General features: G+C 49.7%; 3 protein-coding genes across 3 annotated transcripts; 1 reads left to right on the forward strand and 2 right to left on the reverse strand.

Annotated features, from left to right (window-relative positions):
* Window positions 1-591: 591 nt before the first annotated feature.
* mid1ip1a (MID1 interacting protein 1a) lies at window positions 592-1462 on the reverse strand. The gene has a single exon (XM_028992425.1). It carries the CDS (start codon window positions 1399-1401, stop codon window positions 934-936), a length of 468 nt encoding a protein of 155 aa, XP_028848258.1. The 5' UTR covers window positions 1402-1462; the 3' UTR covers window positions 592-933.
* Window positions 1463-3418: 1956 nt separating this feature from the next.
* On the reverse strand, window positions 3419-7652 carry otc (ornithine transcarbamylase). Its single transcript, XM_028992404.1, has 10 exons — window positions 7548-7652; window positions 6778-6907; window positions 6609-6690; window positions 6320-6407; window positions 5127-5280; window positions 4919-5041; window positions 4534-4587; window positions 4317-4466; window positions 4084-4221; window positions 3419-3686 (listed from the first exon to the last, which is right to left on the reverse strand). Exons 1-10 carry the CDS (start codon window positions 7616-7618, stop codon window positions 3627-3629), a joined length of 1050 nt encoding a protein of 349 aa, XP_028848237.1. The 5' UTR covers window positions 7619-7652; the 3' UTR covers window positions 3419-3626.
* Window positions 7653-8512: 860 nt separating this feature from the next.
* Window positions 8513-18785, forward strand: rpgra (retinitis pigmentosa GTPase regulator a). The gene is made up of 14 exons (XM_028991259.1): window positions 8513-8576; window positions 9507-9632; window positions 9702-9794; window positions 9881-9943; window positions 10039-10197; window positions 10280-10429; window positions 11077-11232; window positions 11828-11983; window positions 12247-12371; window positions 13053-13268; window positions 13353-13434; window positions 14627-14676; window positions 14754-17723; window positions 17769-18785. Exons 1-14 carry the CDS (start codon window positions 8546-8548, stop codon window positions 18567-18569), a joined length of 5178 nt encoding a protein of 1725 aa, XP_028847092.1. The 5' UTR covers window positions 8513-8545; the 3' UTR covers window positions 18570-18785.
* The last annotated feature ends 243 nt before the right edge of the window (window positions 18786-19028 follow it).

The raw sequence follows: 19028 nt of genomic DNA on the forward strand, positions 1-19028 counted from the left end.
TAAAGAGGCCGAACCGCCTGGGACGGGGCCTTCGGTGGGAAAACGAGGGCTGGATTACAGACCGACACGACGGAGCAGGATGTTTTTAACGTGTGCAACAGGCGCGCCGGAACGCGGATGTGACCTCTGCCCAGGACGCATTCGGCAGCGGCTCGCCAGCGGGCCCGGTTCCACGCGTGCAGGCACATCCTATCTGCAGAATACGAGTTCATTGATCCGCCCCGTACATGACAAGTGCCTCTCGCGAGCAAATCAATGTCACTCGGGTCATCGGGGTCTCGGCACCATATTTGCAGGCCAGTTGGCAGCGGTTAAATAAATAAATACACAGAGGCTTCGCAACGGCGCCTACACGAGCAGCTAATTCCACTTGTGCACACACACACACACACACACACACACACACAGGGCGTTGTGCACTCCTCACACCCTGCGATGTTCGCCGCAGGCCCCCGCCCTTCCTGCAACACGTAGTCAGAAACTTCGAAACAGACCTGGCGACGGAATTCCGCGCTCCGTCTGGCCACGGTCAGGTTGTACAGGTCTCCAAATTAAATAAAATTCCAACAAACGTGTACACCACTCCAATGATCGGTTTTGTTAAAATTGGTAGTATTTATTTCATTTAAAAAAAATAAAATAAAAGGGGGGGGGGGCTACAAAAAGCCACCCCACACTCATGAACACAACACAGCGACAATCTCAGGGGTCTCTTCAACGCTCCGGCAGCGGAACTCGGACGACTCCTCTTCACAGATCACCATCAGGACCATCGGGCCTTCACACACGCGGGGTCACGGGGTCACGGGAGGCCGCAGGGGGTCCCCGGCGCCTCCTCTCCCGGGGGATTCGACAGGTCGACATAAATAAAAAGGATAAATACGGTATAAAAAGAACGGAGTCCGGAGTCAGTGTCCCGGGAGGGGGGGGGGGTCAGTGTCCCCAGCCGGCGATGCCGATCTCCTGCTTGTAGCGGTTGGTCAGGTCGTTGGCCTGCAGCGTCAGCTTGGACAGCACGCCGTGCAGGCCCCGCAGGTGGAAGCGGAAGAGCTGCTCCAGGTCGGGGTCCGGCGCGCCGCCGCCGTCGGCCGCCGTCGCCGCCTCGGCGTCCCGCTCCTTGGGCTCCCGGTCGCCGGCGGCGGAGGAGGCGGAGCCGCGCTGCACGACGCCCCACTCGATGTCGTTGCGGATGGCCTTCAGCTGCTGGTAGTAGCTGAACATGTCGGCCTCGGCGTCGCGCAGGTAGCGGCCCGGCTCGGGCGCGCCGTCGGGCTCCACCGGCACGTCGCGCAGCAGGCTGGGCACCATCACCGTCTGGTCCATGTTGTTGACGGCGCCGATGAAGCGGTTCATGGCGTTCAGCAGGGAGTTCTTCTGGGCGTGGGACTCGCAGATCTGCATGGTGGCGGCGATGATGGCACAACTCCCGGCTCTCTGACCGGCTCCCGGCGCGCCGCGCCCGCTTTATACGACACGAACCGGTTAGACCGGGACTTCCGGCGAGGCCACGCCCCCCATCCCAACTTTTACCCATATTAACTACAGAAATAGTTCATGCAATAATTCTTAGATTTAAACTCGACACGGAGCTTACTTTCATTTCTTATTCTACTTATATTTACACAGAAACTGTTAATTTAAAGGAAGGAGTCCGCAGGCCGTATCGGGCCACCGGTGATCGACGGGGCCGCGAACCAGTGAGAGGCTCTGGGGGGCGTGGACCGCAACGCTTCTGGCCAATCAGCGCAGTGGATCCAAAAACGACCCCAAGTAACCCTGTGGCAAGTCTAGATTATCTAAATATAATACAATATCATTATAAATAATTGGCGTGCTAGTGGCAAACATGTACAAAGCTTACACAGATTTTTTTTTTATAAATGAAGTTGTGGATCTAGTTGTTTTAGTCAGCAGTGAAACTTCCCAACAGTAATCCTGAAATTGTTCTAAAAACGTGAAACACACAAATAACCCTGATTAAAAGTGAAAGTGGTAATAATGTAGAGATGTGGTAAAATAATGAATGATCTCCTACAAGTAAAGGTCTACAGATGGACCTCAAAGTTGCTTTCGCTACACACATCAGGAAATTGTTTCATGAAAATATAGAAATTCTGCAATAAATGCTTAAAAAAAAGTCAATACTTTAATTGCTGTTGGTTTTGTCTCCACTCTCCACATAAACAGTATTATAAAAGAATGCCATCATTTGAAAGATGGAAGGTGCATCTTGACATTTCTACAGTCAAAACAAACGAAAAATAAATGAGTGAGACTCGCCTATATGACACCTGTCACTAGGAATGTCCTGGACGGAGGTACAGAAACCGGCCCGGCGTCTTTTTCTCCCTCCTCCTCCTCCTCCTCTCTTCCTGCAGTGCTGCACACAGGCTCTCATTCTTTACATTCTGGAACATTCACTCGCCAGCCAAGAGGTCGTACCACCCCTCATTTACAAGTATCTGGGACACGGCGTGAAATAAACTGAAATAATCCATCTGACTCTGTATCGGTGCTGCAAGCAATTTTGCTTTGTTGTTTCTTCAAAACCGATTTCAAATTTCTCTGGAAGAGCTGAACAAGGGCCAAAAAATTCTGAACAGGAACCCCTGGAGGAACATTTAACAGCCATGTAGGTTGACTGATATCTTAGAGAAGCATCTATCAAATATGCAACGCATTCAGCCACAAGAATGACTTATATTAAACTTTCAACTCAATTCTTATTGCTGTGTACATTTCATTTAATGCTGAACGAACGTGAACCAGCTGCATTCCCACATTCATTTCTCTCACTTTCAGTCTCTGCCCATGTAAACGGGACACGAAACCCGCACCGCCCCTACTTTGTGATTTAAATGAACATTTTGTACAGTTGTGGGTGAAGCGGCCGCTGATCTTCCCCCATTTGCGCCATGAACACGCTCATTTGGGCCTACGAGATCAAATATGCGCTCTGAAGAGAGATCAGCGTTCCCCAAATCTGCTTATTCCTTAATTAGTATTTAAAGATAAATGATGCGACATTAATTGCACTGCTGGTTGTGATGGAAATAGTAGAAAATACGTACAACTTGAAACATTCGTTGTTAATTCTTCTGATATTGTGCATCTGCTGGTTTACTCCAAACTCTATCTAGCTGTAGTGAGAATAAAGGTGTCTATCTATCTATCTATCTATCTATCTATCTATCTATCTATCTATCTATCTATCTTTCCATCCAGCCATCTATCGCAGACTCAACACTCCCTCTAGTGGTAGAGTTATGGATTTTCATAAAATAATTATAAGGTAACTTTAATAGATAATATAGATACTACAGACCTTCTGCACTGTGTCAGCAATGTCTGGTGCTTTGCATGTTGGGTAATACGGAACCCACGGTCACATTAACTGGAAAGAAAGAGCCCAGCCTGCACCAGTTGAATAATTTTTTTAATCATTTTAATGCAAAGAGAACAGCACGGTGACTGCGTACACAGCTTATATCCCATGAGATGTCCTCCCTGACATGGGCCACACTGGTGGGCGCACTGCATTCTGGGTAAACACAGGCCACAAAGAGGCATCAATCATCCCTGCTGCTCACGCGACAGTCGCACCAGGACAGAAAGGACAGTCATGTTCAGATCTTCAGCTGAGGGGTCTGGGGGCTGTAGTCCGTCAGGAGGGACACCATCAGTCCCTAAAGGCACAAACATCTCATTAGAACAATAGAATTTACTGTATTGGTCTTAAGCAAAAACTACATTTACATTTTAAATTTACGGCATTTACCAGACGCCCTTATCCAGAGCGACTTACAATCAGTAGTGACAGGGACAGTCCCCCCCTGGAGACACTTAAACCTGGGTCTTCTGGTTCATAGGCGGGTGTGTTACCCACTAGGCCACTACCACCCATACAGCAATACTACAGAAAATACTACACAAATACCAGTAGGTGGCGCTAGATATGATAATTCGCACAGGTTGCCAGATTGTTCACTTGCTCTTTTTCAATCTATATTATAATATAATTTAAAATAAAATAAAACATTTTACTGTATAAAATACAGCAAGCATCTAGGTAAAAAGAATTACCATGATGGTCCACTTGCGGTTCTCCGACTCGGGGAACACCAGGGAACGTGAGGAGTAGAACAGCTCGTCGCTCACCTCCTCCGGCTTCCTCGGGAGACAGTGCAGGAACACCCAGTCGGGCGCCGCAACACTTCCTGTCTGTAAGCCCACGAGATGCCAGCAGAGTCCATCATGCGTTCTGTGTGTGTGTGTGTGTGTGTGTGTGTGTGTGTGTGTGCGCGGCTCGTCGTCACCTGCATGGTGACCTGGTAACCCTGGAAATCCCGGAGACGCTGGGCCTTCTCCTTCTCCTGCCCCATGCTGACCCAGGTGTCGGTCACCAAAACGTTCGCCCCCTGCGCCGCCTCCATGGGGTCAGAGGTCAACACAAGCGCCGTGCCAAACTGGAAAATCGAGAACAAAAGTCACATGACGGTGCCTTAAATGCGCCCGCGGCGGCAACGCCGGTACCTGTTGGGAGAGTCGCCGAGCTTCCTGAAGCACGCCGCTGTCCGCCTCGTACCCCTTCGGTCGCCGTTTGTGACATGTGACGCGGGAATAAAACACATTCGCAAAACACGTGACAACATTTCCCGCGGCTCAGTCTAGCATTGACATTTACATTTACATTTACAGCATTTGTCAGACGCCCTTATCCAGAGCGACTTACAATCAGTAGTTACAGGGACAGTCCCCCCCCTGGAGCAATTTAGGGTTAAGTGTCTTGCTCAGGGACACGATGGTAGTAAGTGGGATTCGAACCCGGGTCTTCTGGTTCATAGGTGAGTGTGTTACCCGCTAGGCTACTACCACCCTATACGATTATTGACGATTAACGGCGGCCCCCGCGACGCACCTTGGGCGTGGCCACCCTGAGGTTCATCCCCATCTTGGCCAGCGACATCATGAGGGAGTGGAGTATGTTGGTGCCGTCGCCGATCCACGTGAGCGTGAGGCCTTCCAGCGAGCCGTAGTGCTCCTGCCGACGCGGAACACGCCCATTTCTGCATGTGGCCACGCCCCTTATTTAACAGCGTGCGTGTGTGTGTGTGTGTGTGTGTTACCTGCAGCGTCAGCAGGTCCGCCAGGATCTGTACGGGGTGGTAACGGTCAGACAGCCCGTTGATGACGGGCACGGACGCCCCGCTGGCCAGCTCCTCCAGGGTGGAGTGACTGTGGACCCGGGCCAGAACGGCGTCGGCGAATCCGGACAGCACCCTGCCGAGACACGCGGGCACGGAGACGTCTCACCGCAGGCGGGTCTTCCGACAGCACAATTTGCATGATTTTTACACTCGGGGAAATTTTCATGACTATTTCTGTGCAAATATTGGGGGGAAAAAAACAAAAAATTTCAAGTAAACGAACTTAAACGACGGCGCTGCTTCCCTCCGCGGCCCGAGTAAAATGGGCTGCAATGCGATCTTCAGATGTAATTTACTTTACTTTACTTTACTTTACTTATCAGATGCTTTCATCCAAAGCGACTTACAGGAGGACACCAGCCGTTCTCATTTTGTAGATTTTGAATTTACAAAACTAAGAGCCGTGATAAGGCCCAACTTGTCAGGAATAGAACATGATAGGGAATTGTTTAGTGCTAGATGAATATTTTTTACATTTTGTGCAGTGTGTGTGTGTGTGTGTGTGTGTGTGTTGGACTCGTGTGAAATACTTTTTGAACAAGTGGGTTTCAGCTGCTTCTTAAATGTGGTGGTGGTCTCGACGAGTCAACAAGTCGTTCCACCAGCCAGGGACAACGAAGGAGAACAGAGTGGATTGGGACCGGAGACCCCGTGAAGTGGGGATTTTTAAGTCTCGTTTCGTGTGCAGATCTGAGAGGGCGTGCAGGAGTGTATCTGGCTAGTAGTGTGTTGGTGTAAGAGGGAGAACTTCCATTTACAGCCCTGTAGGCAGCATCAAGAACTTAAACTCGATGCGAGCAGCTACCGGGAGCCGGTGGAGAGAGGTGAGAAGAGGCGGGACGTGGGGGTGTTTCGGCTGGTTGAAGATGAGGCGGCTGCTACATTTTGGACCATCTGGAGAAGTTCTGGAGGTTCTACAGACCTGCGCCGGATTTAAACGTTGCAGCTGCAAACGTAGAAATAAACGCTTCTCGCGCGGTCTTGTTTTGCATTTGTGTGTCAGGTTTTCCAGAACTTTCTACGTTTACTTCCTGTTCCCAGACCTGAGAAATCGTTTTTTTAAGGACGTAGGAAGCCTGATGTGAACTCCTGCAGCTGTGTGTGACCGTCACCTGGCCGTGTCCCCGGTGCTCTCGTTGACCCCCAGGTGAATGTCCTGCGGCGTGAGGAAGCAGGCGTGGCCCCCCAGCAGAGAGACGCCTGCGGACACGGGGGTTAGAACACGTTCATCTCTGTTCCTGAGCAACAACCTGTACAGTCAGCACGTTCCTCTTTTTTTCATGAGAAACATTCGGAATACGCAAAAAGGGACAAACAAAACCCGCAAAACGATTAACTAGAAACACCACGCGTACGTGCGTTCGTTGGAATGAATTTTCGGCGAGACTGAGGTTCTGGCACCTGTTTCGGTCGACATGCGCGTTCGGGTGCTCCTCTTCTCGAAGATCATGGCGGCGGACTTGCCTTGCAGCAGAGGGAGGAACTGGCCATAAAAAACACCCAATAAATATCAATACGAATAGTACCGTTCTGTGTGTGTGTGTGTGTGTGTGTGTGTTTGTTTAGTAACCTGTCCCTCGTGCTTGATCCTCTTCTTCAGGTCTGCAGACACCCGCAGAACATGCTTGATCTCCTCGGCGCTGAAATCCCTCAGGGTCAGAAAGTGACGTCCCTTTAGGTTCACAGCACCCGGCGCCACGCTGCCAACGGAACCCGCTCAATCAACCAATCAATACGTTTTTTTACTTCTAATAAATAAATATATAAAATCTGCAGTGGGCACCGTGACAGGCGCCCGGGGAGCAGTGTGTGGGGACCTTCATGAAGGGGACCTCAGTGGCATCTTGGCGGCTCGGGATTCGAACCGGCAACCTTCTGATTACGGGGCCGCTTCTTTAACCGCTAGGCAACCGCTGCCCCACCCACTGCCCCCGTTTGTACAGGCCAGTGCTCAAGACCTCCAGAACCAGCCATGTCTGGGGTTCCACCATCGTCCTACATTTACATTTTACATTTACAGCATTTACCAGGCGCCCTTATCCAGAGCGACTTACAATCAGTAGTGACAGGGACAGTCCCGCCCTGGACACACTCAGGGTTAAGTGTCTTGCTCAGGGACACCATGGTAGTAAGTGGTGTTTGAACCCAGGTCTTCTGGTTCATAGGTGAGTGTGGTACCCACTAGGCTACTACCGCCCCTAATGGGCAAGATCTGGTCTGGTTTGGAGAACCTCGATGTTCTTGTGGCCAGACTACCAGCCAGGGGACCCCACCCCACAGCAACACGTGGAGACCCCCAGACCTCCCGCAACTTCCGGCCCCCCTTCCGGTCGCACTCACCGAAAGTTGGCCGCGCGGGTCCGTTGCAGAGTCCTGCCGGCGCAGAGCGGCGCACGTCCGACGGCGAACATCGTCGAGTGGGGCGGAGCCGCGCCGAGACGCGCCGGTAGGCGCCGTGGCCAAGGGGCGGGGTTCTGCCGGCTCCGCCCCGCTGATTGGTCGGAGCCGCGCCGAGACGCGATGGTAGGCGCTGTGGCCGAGGGGGCGGGGCTCTGTCGGCTCCGCCCCGATGATTGGTCGGAGCCGCGCCGAGACGCGATGGTAGGCGCTGTGGCCGAGGGGGCGGGGCTCTGTCGGCTCCGCCCCGCTGATTGGTCGGAGCCGCGCCGCTGTTGTTACTGTCGTTGCGCTGACGCTGCGGTTTTCTTTTTCGGACACGCAAACACGGTTTACTGGGGCTTCAGGACACCACACATCCAACATTTAAAATAAAACGATCACATTTGCAACGTTCAGGAAAATTTCCTGAATGTAACTTACACAAATTACAGCGTGATGCATTTTAAATGAACTCCGGAAATACTATTATTATTACTACTACATTTTACATTTTTACATTACATTTACAGCATTTATCAGACGCCCTTATACGGAGCAACTTACAATCAGTAGTTACAGGGACAGTCCCCCCCCCCTGGAGGGACACGATGGTAGTAAGTGGGGTTTGAACCTGGGTCTTCTGGTTCATAGGCGAGTGTCTTACTCACTAGGCTACTACCACTATTACATCTAATAGTATTATTAATTATAATAATAATAGTATTCATTTGCCACTTTTCAAAGAGCCAAAATAAAATGAGATGTTTTTACATCCTGGTATGCGTCATTTGTTACGTAGTAGTTTTTCTGTGATTATGATTACTATGAGGCGATATTTAGAATGAGCTGCGTGCGCTACCGGCCAATCCGAAGCCTGTGCATGGTGATGAGGGCGGTGGGCGTGGCCTGGGGCCGGGTCGCCGCGGGACCGGGGTTCGACGGCTGCGACCGCGGGAGAAATGACCGGAGAGGCGGAGTCCGACGTGCCAGGTGTGTGTGTGTCTAATAAAACGCCTTTTAAAACGGGTTTTTTTATTCGCAGGCCTGGTGAGGTTTTTTTTTTATCTGAAAGCCGCCAATTGAATTAAGCCTGTGCTTATTATAGGGAAGCGGCGGCCGGGGATTTAAGTCCCGTTATATCCTGGCCTGTGATCTGGGTCTGTAGACATTTACATTTAAGGCATTTGGCTGGCGCCCTTATCCAGAGCGACTTACAACGTGCTTCCATGTCACCATGGATGAAGTGATCAGTTCTGGTTCACTAGGACCCCCAACTATGAATACAACCTTTTTATTCTCTCTGTTCTAGTTTCTATACTGAAGTCAGACAAGAAGAAGGTTACAAGTTCATCTAAATAGTCTCTAAAGAGGAAGGTCTTGAGCTGCCGTGTGAAGGTGCTCAGTGACTGAGCTGGAAGTTCATTCCACCACCGAGGGGCCAAGACGGAGAAGAGTCTAGATGAGCGTCTTCCTTTTACCTTCAGAGATGGAGGGACCAGGCGAGCAGTACTGGGGGCTCGGAGTATACCAGGTGCAGTGCGAGGTGTAATAAGGGCTGTGAGGTAGGATGGTGCTACTCCATGTTTGGCTTTGTAGGCCAGCATCAGTATTTTGAACCTGATGCGTGCAGCTATTGGGAGCCGGTGGAGGGAGCGTAGCAGAGGGGCGGTGTGGAGAACTTGGGAAGGTTGAAGATCAGTCGTGCTGCTGCATTTTGTATTAGTTGTAGAGGTCGGATGGTACATAGAGGTAGACCAGCTAGAAGGGAGTTACAGTAGTCCAGTCGTGAGGTTACTAGGGACTGAACCAATAGTTGGGTGGCCTGTGTGTGACAGATAAGGGCGGATTCGTCTGACATTGCATTGTTCACACCGAGCGTGGTGTTGGTCTTTATGTGTTTTCGTCTGTGTGTGGTTGTAGCGTCCGGGGCGCTCTTCACGTTGGGGAGCAGTAATCTGGGGGAGGACGTCCCCAGCCGGTTCTGGCTCAGGAGTGACCGGCCCGCGCGCATCGCCTGCGGGGACGCCCACACCGCCCTCGTCACGGGTAAAACGCGCCGCGCCGGCTGCCGCCTGTGGGGTAGTGTTGGCTAACCGTCTTCTCCGTCCCCCGCAGAACGGGGACGCCTCTACGTGTTCGGCAGCAACTCCTGCGGCCAGCTGGGCCTGAACGCGGCCGAGCCCGTGAACAAGCCTACGTGTGTGAAAGGTCGCGACCTTTGCGCCTGCTCGTGTTTTACGTGCGCTGTCGATGGCGCTCGCCCCGTATCTGACGCTGATCTGCGTCGACTGCAGGTCTGGGACGCAAGCGGGTGACGCTGGTGGCCTGTGGGAAAAGTCACACCATCCTGAGCACCAGTAAGGCGGCCGCAGGTCCCAATCCGACCGATCGCAGCCTCCGCCTCGTCTTAAAGGTGAAAGCTGATGTTCCAACACCACTTTGCCTTCATCAGCGCGGGACGTCCTGTACGCGACAGGGGGAAACAGTGACGGGCAGCTGGGCCTGGGTCACCATGACGACAGAGCCACGTTCCAGCCGCTGCGGCCCTTCTGTGACACCGCGCCAATCAGGATGCTCGCGGCGGGGTGCAACACATCGGCAGCCCTGACAGGTTCGTTTAACGGTCCTTCATACGCGGCACCAGGTCGATGGCGACGCCCCCTCTCTCTCCCTCTCTCTCTGTGTTTGAACAGATGACGGCAGGCTGTTTATGTGGGGAGATAACTCTGCCGGCCAGCTCGGAATGGGCGCGGAGAGAAGTGCCCCGTGTCCCCGGGCGGTGGCAGTGGGCCGTCCCGTTACATGGGTGTCCTGCGGAACCAACCATTCAGCCGTCGTCACGGGTACTGCTAAGCCACACCCACAAAACAGCATGCTGTCATGAATTTACTTTTTCTTTAAAGATCCTTCCATAGAATATCTAGCTGTTTCTATGGAGTGCCAAAATTAAATAGATAAATACATCAATAATTAAATAATTACAAATTATTAATTAATTCAACATGACATGATTTAGAAGAACTGGAAACAAAATAATTATTCATTAATTAATAATATTTTAATTTCCCATTTCAAACAGTTAATGAAACATGTTTTTATTACAATTTAACATGTAATATGCATTTATTGATTTGATCTTGCCACTCACAGCACTCTGTAGTTACCTGACGTTAAAATGAAATAGATAAATACATCAATAATTAAAGTTTAAAAAAGTATTAATTAATTTAATATGACATGCATTACAAAATAATTATTCATTAATTAAATGTCATACTGAAATTTTTTTCAGCGCATCAGTTTTTATTATTTTTTTTCCACAGTTTTTATAATTTATGTCCTATTGAATTAATTAATGATAGTTAATGAAACATTTTAATATGTAATGTGTATTTATCTATTTAATATTGCCACTCACAGCACTCCGTAGATACCTGGCGTTAATGTAAGAGTATTACGAGAGAAACCGCGGTTTACGGATGGGTTTCAGACGCGGGGGACGTGTTCACGTTCGGAAGCGGCGCCGGTGGACGGCTGGGCGTGGCCCCGGAGCAACCGGCCAATGACAGCCTCCCAAGGCGTGTCAACTCTTTGCGGTGTGCTAGGAAGGTGGCGTGTGGGGGCGAACACACTGTGGTCCTCACAGGTAATCTGCACAATACCCATCATGCCTCACATCTCAGTCTTCGTGGATGGACGCAATAATAATAATAATAATAATAATAATAATAATAATAATAATAATAATAATAATAATAATAATAATCCCATTTCAGCGCCCGTTGTGTCTTGCTTGTGCCACCATGGCTGGAGTGTTCAGTAGCGCTTCAGGAACCCTGGACGAATCAGGCAGCTGTCGCTGCACAACTGTCCACTGACAGCTGACACGAGTGGCTTGTGGCGCTGCGTCATATTTGTGGCAGTGGTGGCCTAGCGGTTAAGGAAGCGGCCCCGTAATCAGAAGGTTGCCGGTTCGAATCCCGATCCGCCAAGGTGCCACTGAGCAAAAGTACCATCCCCACACACTGCTCCCCGGGCGCCTGTCATGGTGCCCACTACTCACTCAGGGTGATGGGTTGAATGCAGAGGACAAATTTCACTGTGTGCACCGTGTGCTGTGCTGCTGTGTATCACATGTGACAATCACTTCACTTAAAAGATAAAGATATTTATGCCGCGTGTAAGAAAGATATTTATGCCGCGTGTAAGAAAGCGCGGCGTGTCTTCTGTTTCTCGCTCAGACGAGGGCTTGTTCTCGTTTGGACGCGGGGTTTTCGGACAGCTGGGTTTGGGGACGTTCGTGTTCGAGGCGGACGTGCCGTCGGCGGTGTGTGTCACCGGGATGGGGAGACCCCGACATGTCACCTGCGGGGAGAACCACACGGCCATCGTAACCGGCAAGCGCACGACGCACACACATCGAGGGTGGTAGTAGGGTGGTAGTGGCCTAGTGGGTAACACACTCGCCTATAAACCAGAAGACCCGGGTTCAAACCCCACTTACTACCATCGTGTCCCTGAGCAGGACACTTAACCCTAAGTTGCTCCAGGGGGGGACTGTCCCTGTAACTACTGACTAAGGACTTCTGATAAATGCTGTAAATGTAAACATCGATCTTCGCCGTGAGACGAACGTGATGTCAATGTCCTGGTGTTTCAGAGGAGGGCCTCCTGTACACGTTCGGCGACGGGCGACATGGGAAACTCGGTCAAGGTGATGAAAACTTTGCCAACCAGTTTGTCCCAACGCTGTGCCAACGCTTTCTCAAGTACCACGTAGAGTCGGTGAGTTTTCCTCTTTAATGATAATAAAGATTTCATATAAATCATATAAATTAATAAAGATTAATTTTCTCTGTAATAAAGCAATATATATATATATATATAAAATTGCAATATTACACTCAATGTGGTTGTATGCCATGACTTGTACTTGTGAGATGATCTTCTGCATACCGCGGCTCAACAGTGTCCGATATCCTGCACTTTATTCATGATTGCTTAATTATGTCTGTCACTTGAGCTGTAATTATTTACAATCTTGATCATCATGTTCACATAATTGATCATTAAGTATGTCATTTGCTAGATTAATATAATTAGCAATCTTTCTCAGAATTTCCAGAATTGCTAGGCCAGTGGTGGCCTAGTGGTTAAGGAAGCACCCCGCCAAAGTGCCACCAGCAAAGCACCGTCCCCACACGCTGCTCCCCGGGCGCCTGTCATGGCTGCCCACTGCTCGGTGGCACCTCGGTGGCACCTTGGCGGATCGGGATTCGAACCGGCAACCTTCTGAACACGGGGCCGCTTCCTTAACCCCCCGGTCACCACTGACCCGTAGCAAATTGAAGTGACTGTCATTGTGAAAGACAGCACACGTGCATGCAATGACATTGTGACTTGCGTGTTTCTGGACGCATGTTTGGAATAAGTGCGGGTGGGGGGGTCTCCGCTTCGCTTTTTAAGGTTGCGTGTGGCAAGAGTCACATGCTGGTGTTTGCCCGGCCACGGAAGCTGGAGCTGGAGGTGTGTTTGGACCAAGGAGACGTTGCCCGTGCCAACCTGGACACGTACTACGCTGATCTGATGCTGGGGCGTCCCACGAGTCCAGCCGACCCAGACGACCCAGACGATGTCCCCGCACCGCAGCGCTCCGGCCCTCGAGCGCGTCGAAGACAGAGAGTGAGAAACTTTCGTTTCGTTTGGCTGGTCCGGGTTTTTGGGGTGCACAAGAGGAGACGTGTGTGTGTCCGTACTTTTTTCCAGGGGGGATCCTCTGAGCAACTCGGCCTGATGTTACGTGACAGAGCCCCTCCCCGTCCCGACCCCACCCTGACATGTGCAGGTGGTGAGTCCCATCCTGTAGTGCAGCACCACCACGGTGCCCAGATGATCCAAAATATGGCAGCTCGTCTCATTTTCAATCAGCCAAAATACACCCATGTTACACCTCTTCTTACCTCCCTCCACTGGCTCCCGGTAGCTGCTCGCATTGAGTTCAAATCCTTGATGCTGCCTACAGGGTTGTAAATGGAACTGCGCCCTCCTACATCAACACACTACTACCTAGCTACACTCCTGCACAGAAGCTACAATACTACCTCCTACATCAACACACTACTACCTAGCTACACTCCTGCACAGAAGCTACAATACTACCTCCTACATCAACACACTACTACCTAGCTACACTCCTGCACGCTCTCTCAGATCTGCAAACGAAAGGAGACTAAAAATTCCTTCTTCACGGGGTCTCCGATTCCAATCATGTCTGTTCTCCGTTGTTGTCCCTGGCTGGTGGAACAACCTGCCCTCCTCCACACGACTAGCCGAGACTATCACCACTTTTAAGAAGCAGGTGAAAACCCTCTTGTTCAAAAAATATTACAGACAAATCTAACACTTACACAAGCACATGCGTACACATTGAATAAACAAATACAAAATGTATAAATACATTATAATTTTTCTTCGTCTAGCACCTAACAATCTCTGAGCATGCTCTTCAATGACAAGTCTAAGCCTTATCAGGGCTCTTAGTTTGTAAACTCGATATTCTATAGAAATCGAACGAGAATTGCTGGTGTCTTCCTATTGTAAGTCGCTTTGGATAAAAGCGTCTGCTAAATAAAGTAAAGTAAAGTAAAGTAAAGTCTTGGCTCATGTGTGCCGATATTTTAAATTCAAATTTTTATTTGTCACACACACAGTCATGCACGATTACGAAATGCAGCTAAATGCTTTAGCAACTGCTACAGACCCGAGTATTGCAAATATTGCAAGTATACAATGAACCAATATGCAAATATTGCAAACATAACCAAATATTACACTGTTACGTTTTAACACCTTTATGCTGCGTATGGTGTGCATTGTGCTGATGTTGTGTTCTAGCCAGGAGGTTGAGTTGAATCAGATGGCACCACGGCAGCTCTTCAGCTTATGAAGACTGTGGTTTCCTTTCCTCTGCGCTTATCTCGCTTGTTTGTTGCCTCGTACCGAACAATAGTAACAGTATTTAAAATATTTGCCCTTTTTAGCCAATGAAGATCCAGGTAGAAACCAGGTTGTCCGTGAGTCTACAAGTGGGGTAAGTTACATTTATCTGCCACCCGTGAGGAACACAATATTTTATTATAACATTTTCTGCACCGCTTTCCTTCTGAGGACAAAGACTGGCCCGAGGAACACCGTGATAGGAAAACGTCCCAATATACGAAGGGTCCAGCATCCCCGGTCCCGCCTGTTGAGATCCGGACCGGCTCAGACATGTTCTTGACACAGACAGAGGGCCCGCCCTCCAAGAAGATCAAGGAGAAGACGTCTAAGGCCCCTGCAGAGGCCGGAGTCCAGGAAGCGGAAAGTGTTCCAAACAGCCCCGAGGCCCTAAGATCTCAGAACAAACCAACAAGCCTTGGCGAGTCTGTCGAGATTAACAATCCAACCAAACAGACTAAGATATGCGAGGTGGAGATCACCACTTCCAAAGTGGAGGACATAATCAGCAAGGGTGAAGCAGATTCAGGAGTCAGACACGAAAGGAAGCCATCTGTAGATGAGGTCAAATGTTCACTATTCAATATTCCAGAGGCCACATCTGTTCCTGATAAAGGACATGCTATCAAACCTCCACCGAGCCAAACTCAGGAGGAAAAGCCCTCAACAACCAAAGTTCAAGAACCAAGATCTTTTTTGAGCGAAGTCAAGTCTGCACATGTTGAAGTTCAAGGGGCCAAGTCTAACGTTCAGAATGTTAAGAAGGTCAGGTCTTCACCTGCTCAAGCTGAAAAGAATGTAGACATGACATTGGCCTCTGCTGAAACTAAAAAAGTTCTTGATCAAATGAAAAGTAAGATGAGGAACACTAACCTGAAGGAAAACTTGGAAGAATTCAAAGCCTTAGGGACCAGTGACGTACAGAAGATGTCCTCGCCAATCCATGGTGCATCATCTAAAGAAGAAAGCCTGTCACATCCAACCCTCAAAACCCAAAGTCCAACCAGCAGCAAACTGGATTTAAGCTCCCCTGTGGGGGATAACCAATCAGAAACCAGAAAGTTCTCAACTCCAGAGACCAGCCAGTTGGATTCTAGCCCATGGTCCACCCCAACCAGAAGCCCCTCCCCAGCCCAGTTGAAAGAAGGAGAAGAGGTGTCAGAAGAAGCAGCTGGACCGAGTAACTTTTCTGTCCTCGCCAGCTCAGTGGCACTCCTGGCAGAGGGCGACGCGACACCCTCCACCCCCCAAAAATGTGCCGGTACCCCTCAACATCTGAGGAAGGTGGAGAGATTCACCAAGCAGAGCGCTGTCTCCCAGCGTTCCTCGACTTCCTCCTCGTCACTGGCAGAACCCACCGGAAAGGAGGCGGAGACAGAAGAGCAGGACCAATCAGGAGGTGGCAGAGGACAGGGCTTGAGGAAAAACAGCTGGGACACTGACAGCGAGTCTGAAAGTCCTCCACAGCGGGAAAATCAGACCCCAAACAAAGAAGAAGAACAAATAGAAGAAGATAGGAATGGAGAAGATGATGGTGAGAGCATCACTCAGTGGTCGGACACAACAGAAGCGAGAAAGATGGAAGAGGAAGATGAGAATGAACCTGAAGAGAAGGCAGAGCAGCATAAAACCGAGAATAGTGGAGAGAAGGCATCTAAAACAGAGGAAGAGGAGCAGCAAAGAGAACAGGAAGAAGAAAGAGAAGAGGTGGATACAAGGATGGTGGAGGGTGGAGAGGAGAAAGAAGGGAAAGAAATGGAAAGTAGATGGGAGGAAACTGAAGGACAGAGCAGTAGCCATGTGAGTGGACAGCAGGAAGCCACTGGGGAAGATGAAAAAGAAAGTGGAGGTGGAGTGAGTGTTGGACGGGGGCAGACTGGAGAAGAGGAAGACTCTGGAAATGATGAAGAGGAAGACAGCAAAGTCAGTCAGGAGGTAGAGAGTGAAGAAAAGAGTGGAGGATCTGAGGAGGAAGAGAAAGATAGTGGAGAAGATGAAGAGGAAATCAGTCAGGAGACGGAAGAGAACAGCAGTAAGTGTGAGGAGGAGGAAGAAAGGGGTGAAGAGGAGGCTGAAGGTGAAGACGAAAGTAATCATGTCTCAACTGAGAAGGAAGAAGAGGAAGGAGAAGAACAAGAAGAAGAGAATGAATATAATGGAGGAGAGCATGAAGAAAATCAGGAGACTGAAGGTGAGAGAGAAGAAAGTGACAAAGGTGCCGAAGAGGAAGATGAAACTGAAATTGGAGAGATGCAAGAACAGGAGGACAATGATGGAGAACAAGACGATCAAAGTGGAGGAGAGACCAGTGAAGATGACCGTGGGGGTGGGAATAATAAAGAAGATGTTGGTGAACCTGAGGACACAGCAGAGGAACAAGAAGAAGGTTCAGAAGAAGAAGAAGAGGACAGGAACGATGAAAAAGGTGAGGAAGAGGAGGAAAATGAAGGGACTGCTGGAGAGGAGGGGGAAGAACACGTGGAGCACGATGAAGAAGAATCCAAGGATGATGAGAAGGAGGAAGAAAATGAAGAAGAAGAAGAAGAAGAAGCTGAAGAAAAACTAGAACAAAAAACAAAACTGAAAAAAGAAGAAAAACAAGAAGAGAAAATGAAGAAAGAAAAAATGAAGGGAAACAAGAAAAAAGCCTCATCAGATGAAAAGGAAGATGAGAGGAAGAGGAACGAGTCTGATGTGGAAGGTGACAGATCAGAGCAGGATGAGGAAGAAGCTGATGAGCACAATGGAGACGGAGAGGAGAGAGAGCAGGATGAAGAAGAAGAGGAAGAGCAAAATGGAGGAATGGAGGGAAACAACAAGAATGCTGACGTGGTCAGTAAAGATGAAGAGGAAGGTGGAGAAGAAGGAAACGAGGCATCAGAGACAGATGAAGAGGAGGCAGAGGAAAGCGAGGAAGAGAAGAAGACACAGCAAAGCAAAAAAGGAAGGTTGTCAAACAACGGCAACAAGGATGAAAGTGATGATAATGATGATGAAAGTGATAATGAAAGTGATGATGATGATAAAAGTGACAATGAAAGTGGTGATGATGATGATGAAAGTGATAATGAAAGTGATGATGATGATGATGATAAAAGTGACAATGAAAGTGATGATGATGATGATGAAAATGACGAAGGTCATAATGGCAAATTACAGAAAAAAAATACAAATAAAATTGTGAAGAAAAAAGATATGGATGATGATGAAGAAGAGGAGGAGGAAGAAGAAATACAAGAAGACGAGGAAGAAGAAGAGGAGGAAGACGTGGGGGAAGAAGAGGAAGAAGAAGAGGAGGAAGAGGAGGAGGAAGAAGAGGAAGAAGAAGAGCAGGATAAAGAGCAACCAAAGAAAGGCGGGTCTTCACCTAAGCCAATGCCTTCAAGTGAGAAGGCAGGTGAGAAGAAAGGCGGGCAGACAGGGAGACAGACTGGGGGACAGACTGGGGGACCAACAGGCAGGCAGACAGGAGGGCAGGAAGGTGGACCAACAGGCGGGGAGACAGGAAGACAGACAGGGAGACAGACAGGCGGGCAGACAGGAGGGCAGATAGGTGGACCAACAGGCGGGGAGACAGGAAGACAGACAGGGAGACAGACAGGTGGACGGACAGAAAAACAGACAGGAGGGCAGACGGGTGGACCAACAGGTGGGCAGACAGGAAGACAGACAGGGAGACAGACAGGAAGACAGAAAGGGAGACAGACAGGAGGGCAGACGGGTGGACCAACAGGTGGGCAGACAGGAAGACAGACAGGGAGACAGACAGGGAGACAGACAGGAAGACAGACAGGGAGACAGACAGGGAGACAGACAGGAAGACAGAAAGGGAGACAGACAGGAGGGCAGACGGGTGGACCAACAGGCGGGGAGACAGGAAGACAGACGGACTCACAGCAAGACACGTGGACAGGCGACAGGAATGCTGCTCCTGACTCTCAGGGCTTCTGGAATAACGTCTTGCCTCAGTACCTGGACCTCAGATGAACCCCCAATGTCCCGGCTCCTCCCCCTGAAGACCCCCATTTTCGCTCTTGTGTCTCGGCCTGGACGCTGTTATTTGCGTATTATCGAGTGTTGAGTATGATGCCATTTGAGAATCCGGGCGACTGAGAAGATTGAACTTTGTCCCCACAGCTTGAGGAGGAATTAGGCCGCGTGGAATCGTTAATAATGGCAGAATAAATTCAACGTTCTAAATAAACGTTTAGCAAACATTTAACAAACGTTTCCCGTAGTATTTCTCTGGCCGACAGCCACCCATTCACATTTACAGCATTTACCAGACGGCCTTATCCAGAGCGACTTACAGTCAGTAGTTACAGGGACAGTCCCCCCCTGGAGACACTCAGGGTTAAGTGTCCTGCTCAGGGACACAATGGTTTTAAGTGGGGTTCGAACCCGGGTCTTCTGGTTCATAGGCGAGTGTGTATCGCCCTACACCCT

Source organism: Denticeps clupeoides, chromosome 9 (genome assembly GCF_900700375.1).
Source record: "Denticeps clupeoides chromosome 9, fDenClu1.1, whole genome shotgun sequence".
NCBI classification, from domain to species: Eukaryota; Metazoa; Chordata; class Actinopteri; order Clupeiformes; family Denticipitidae; genus Denticeps; species Denticeps clupeoides.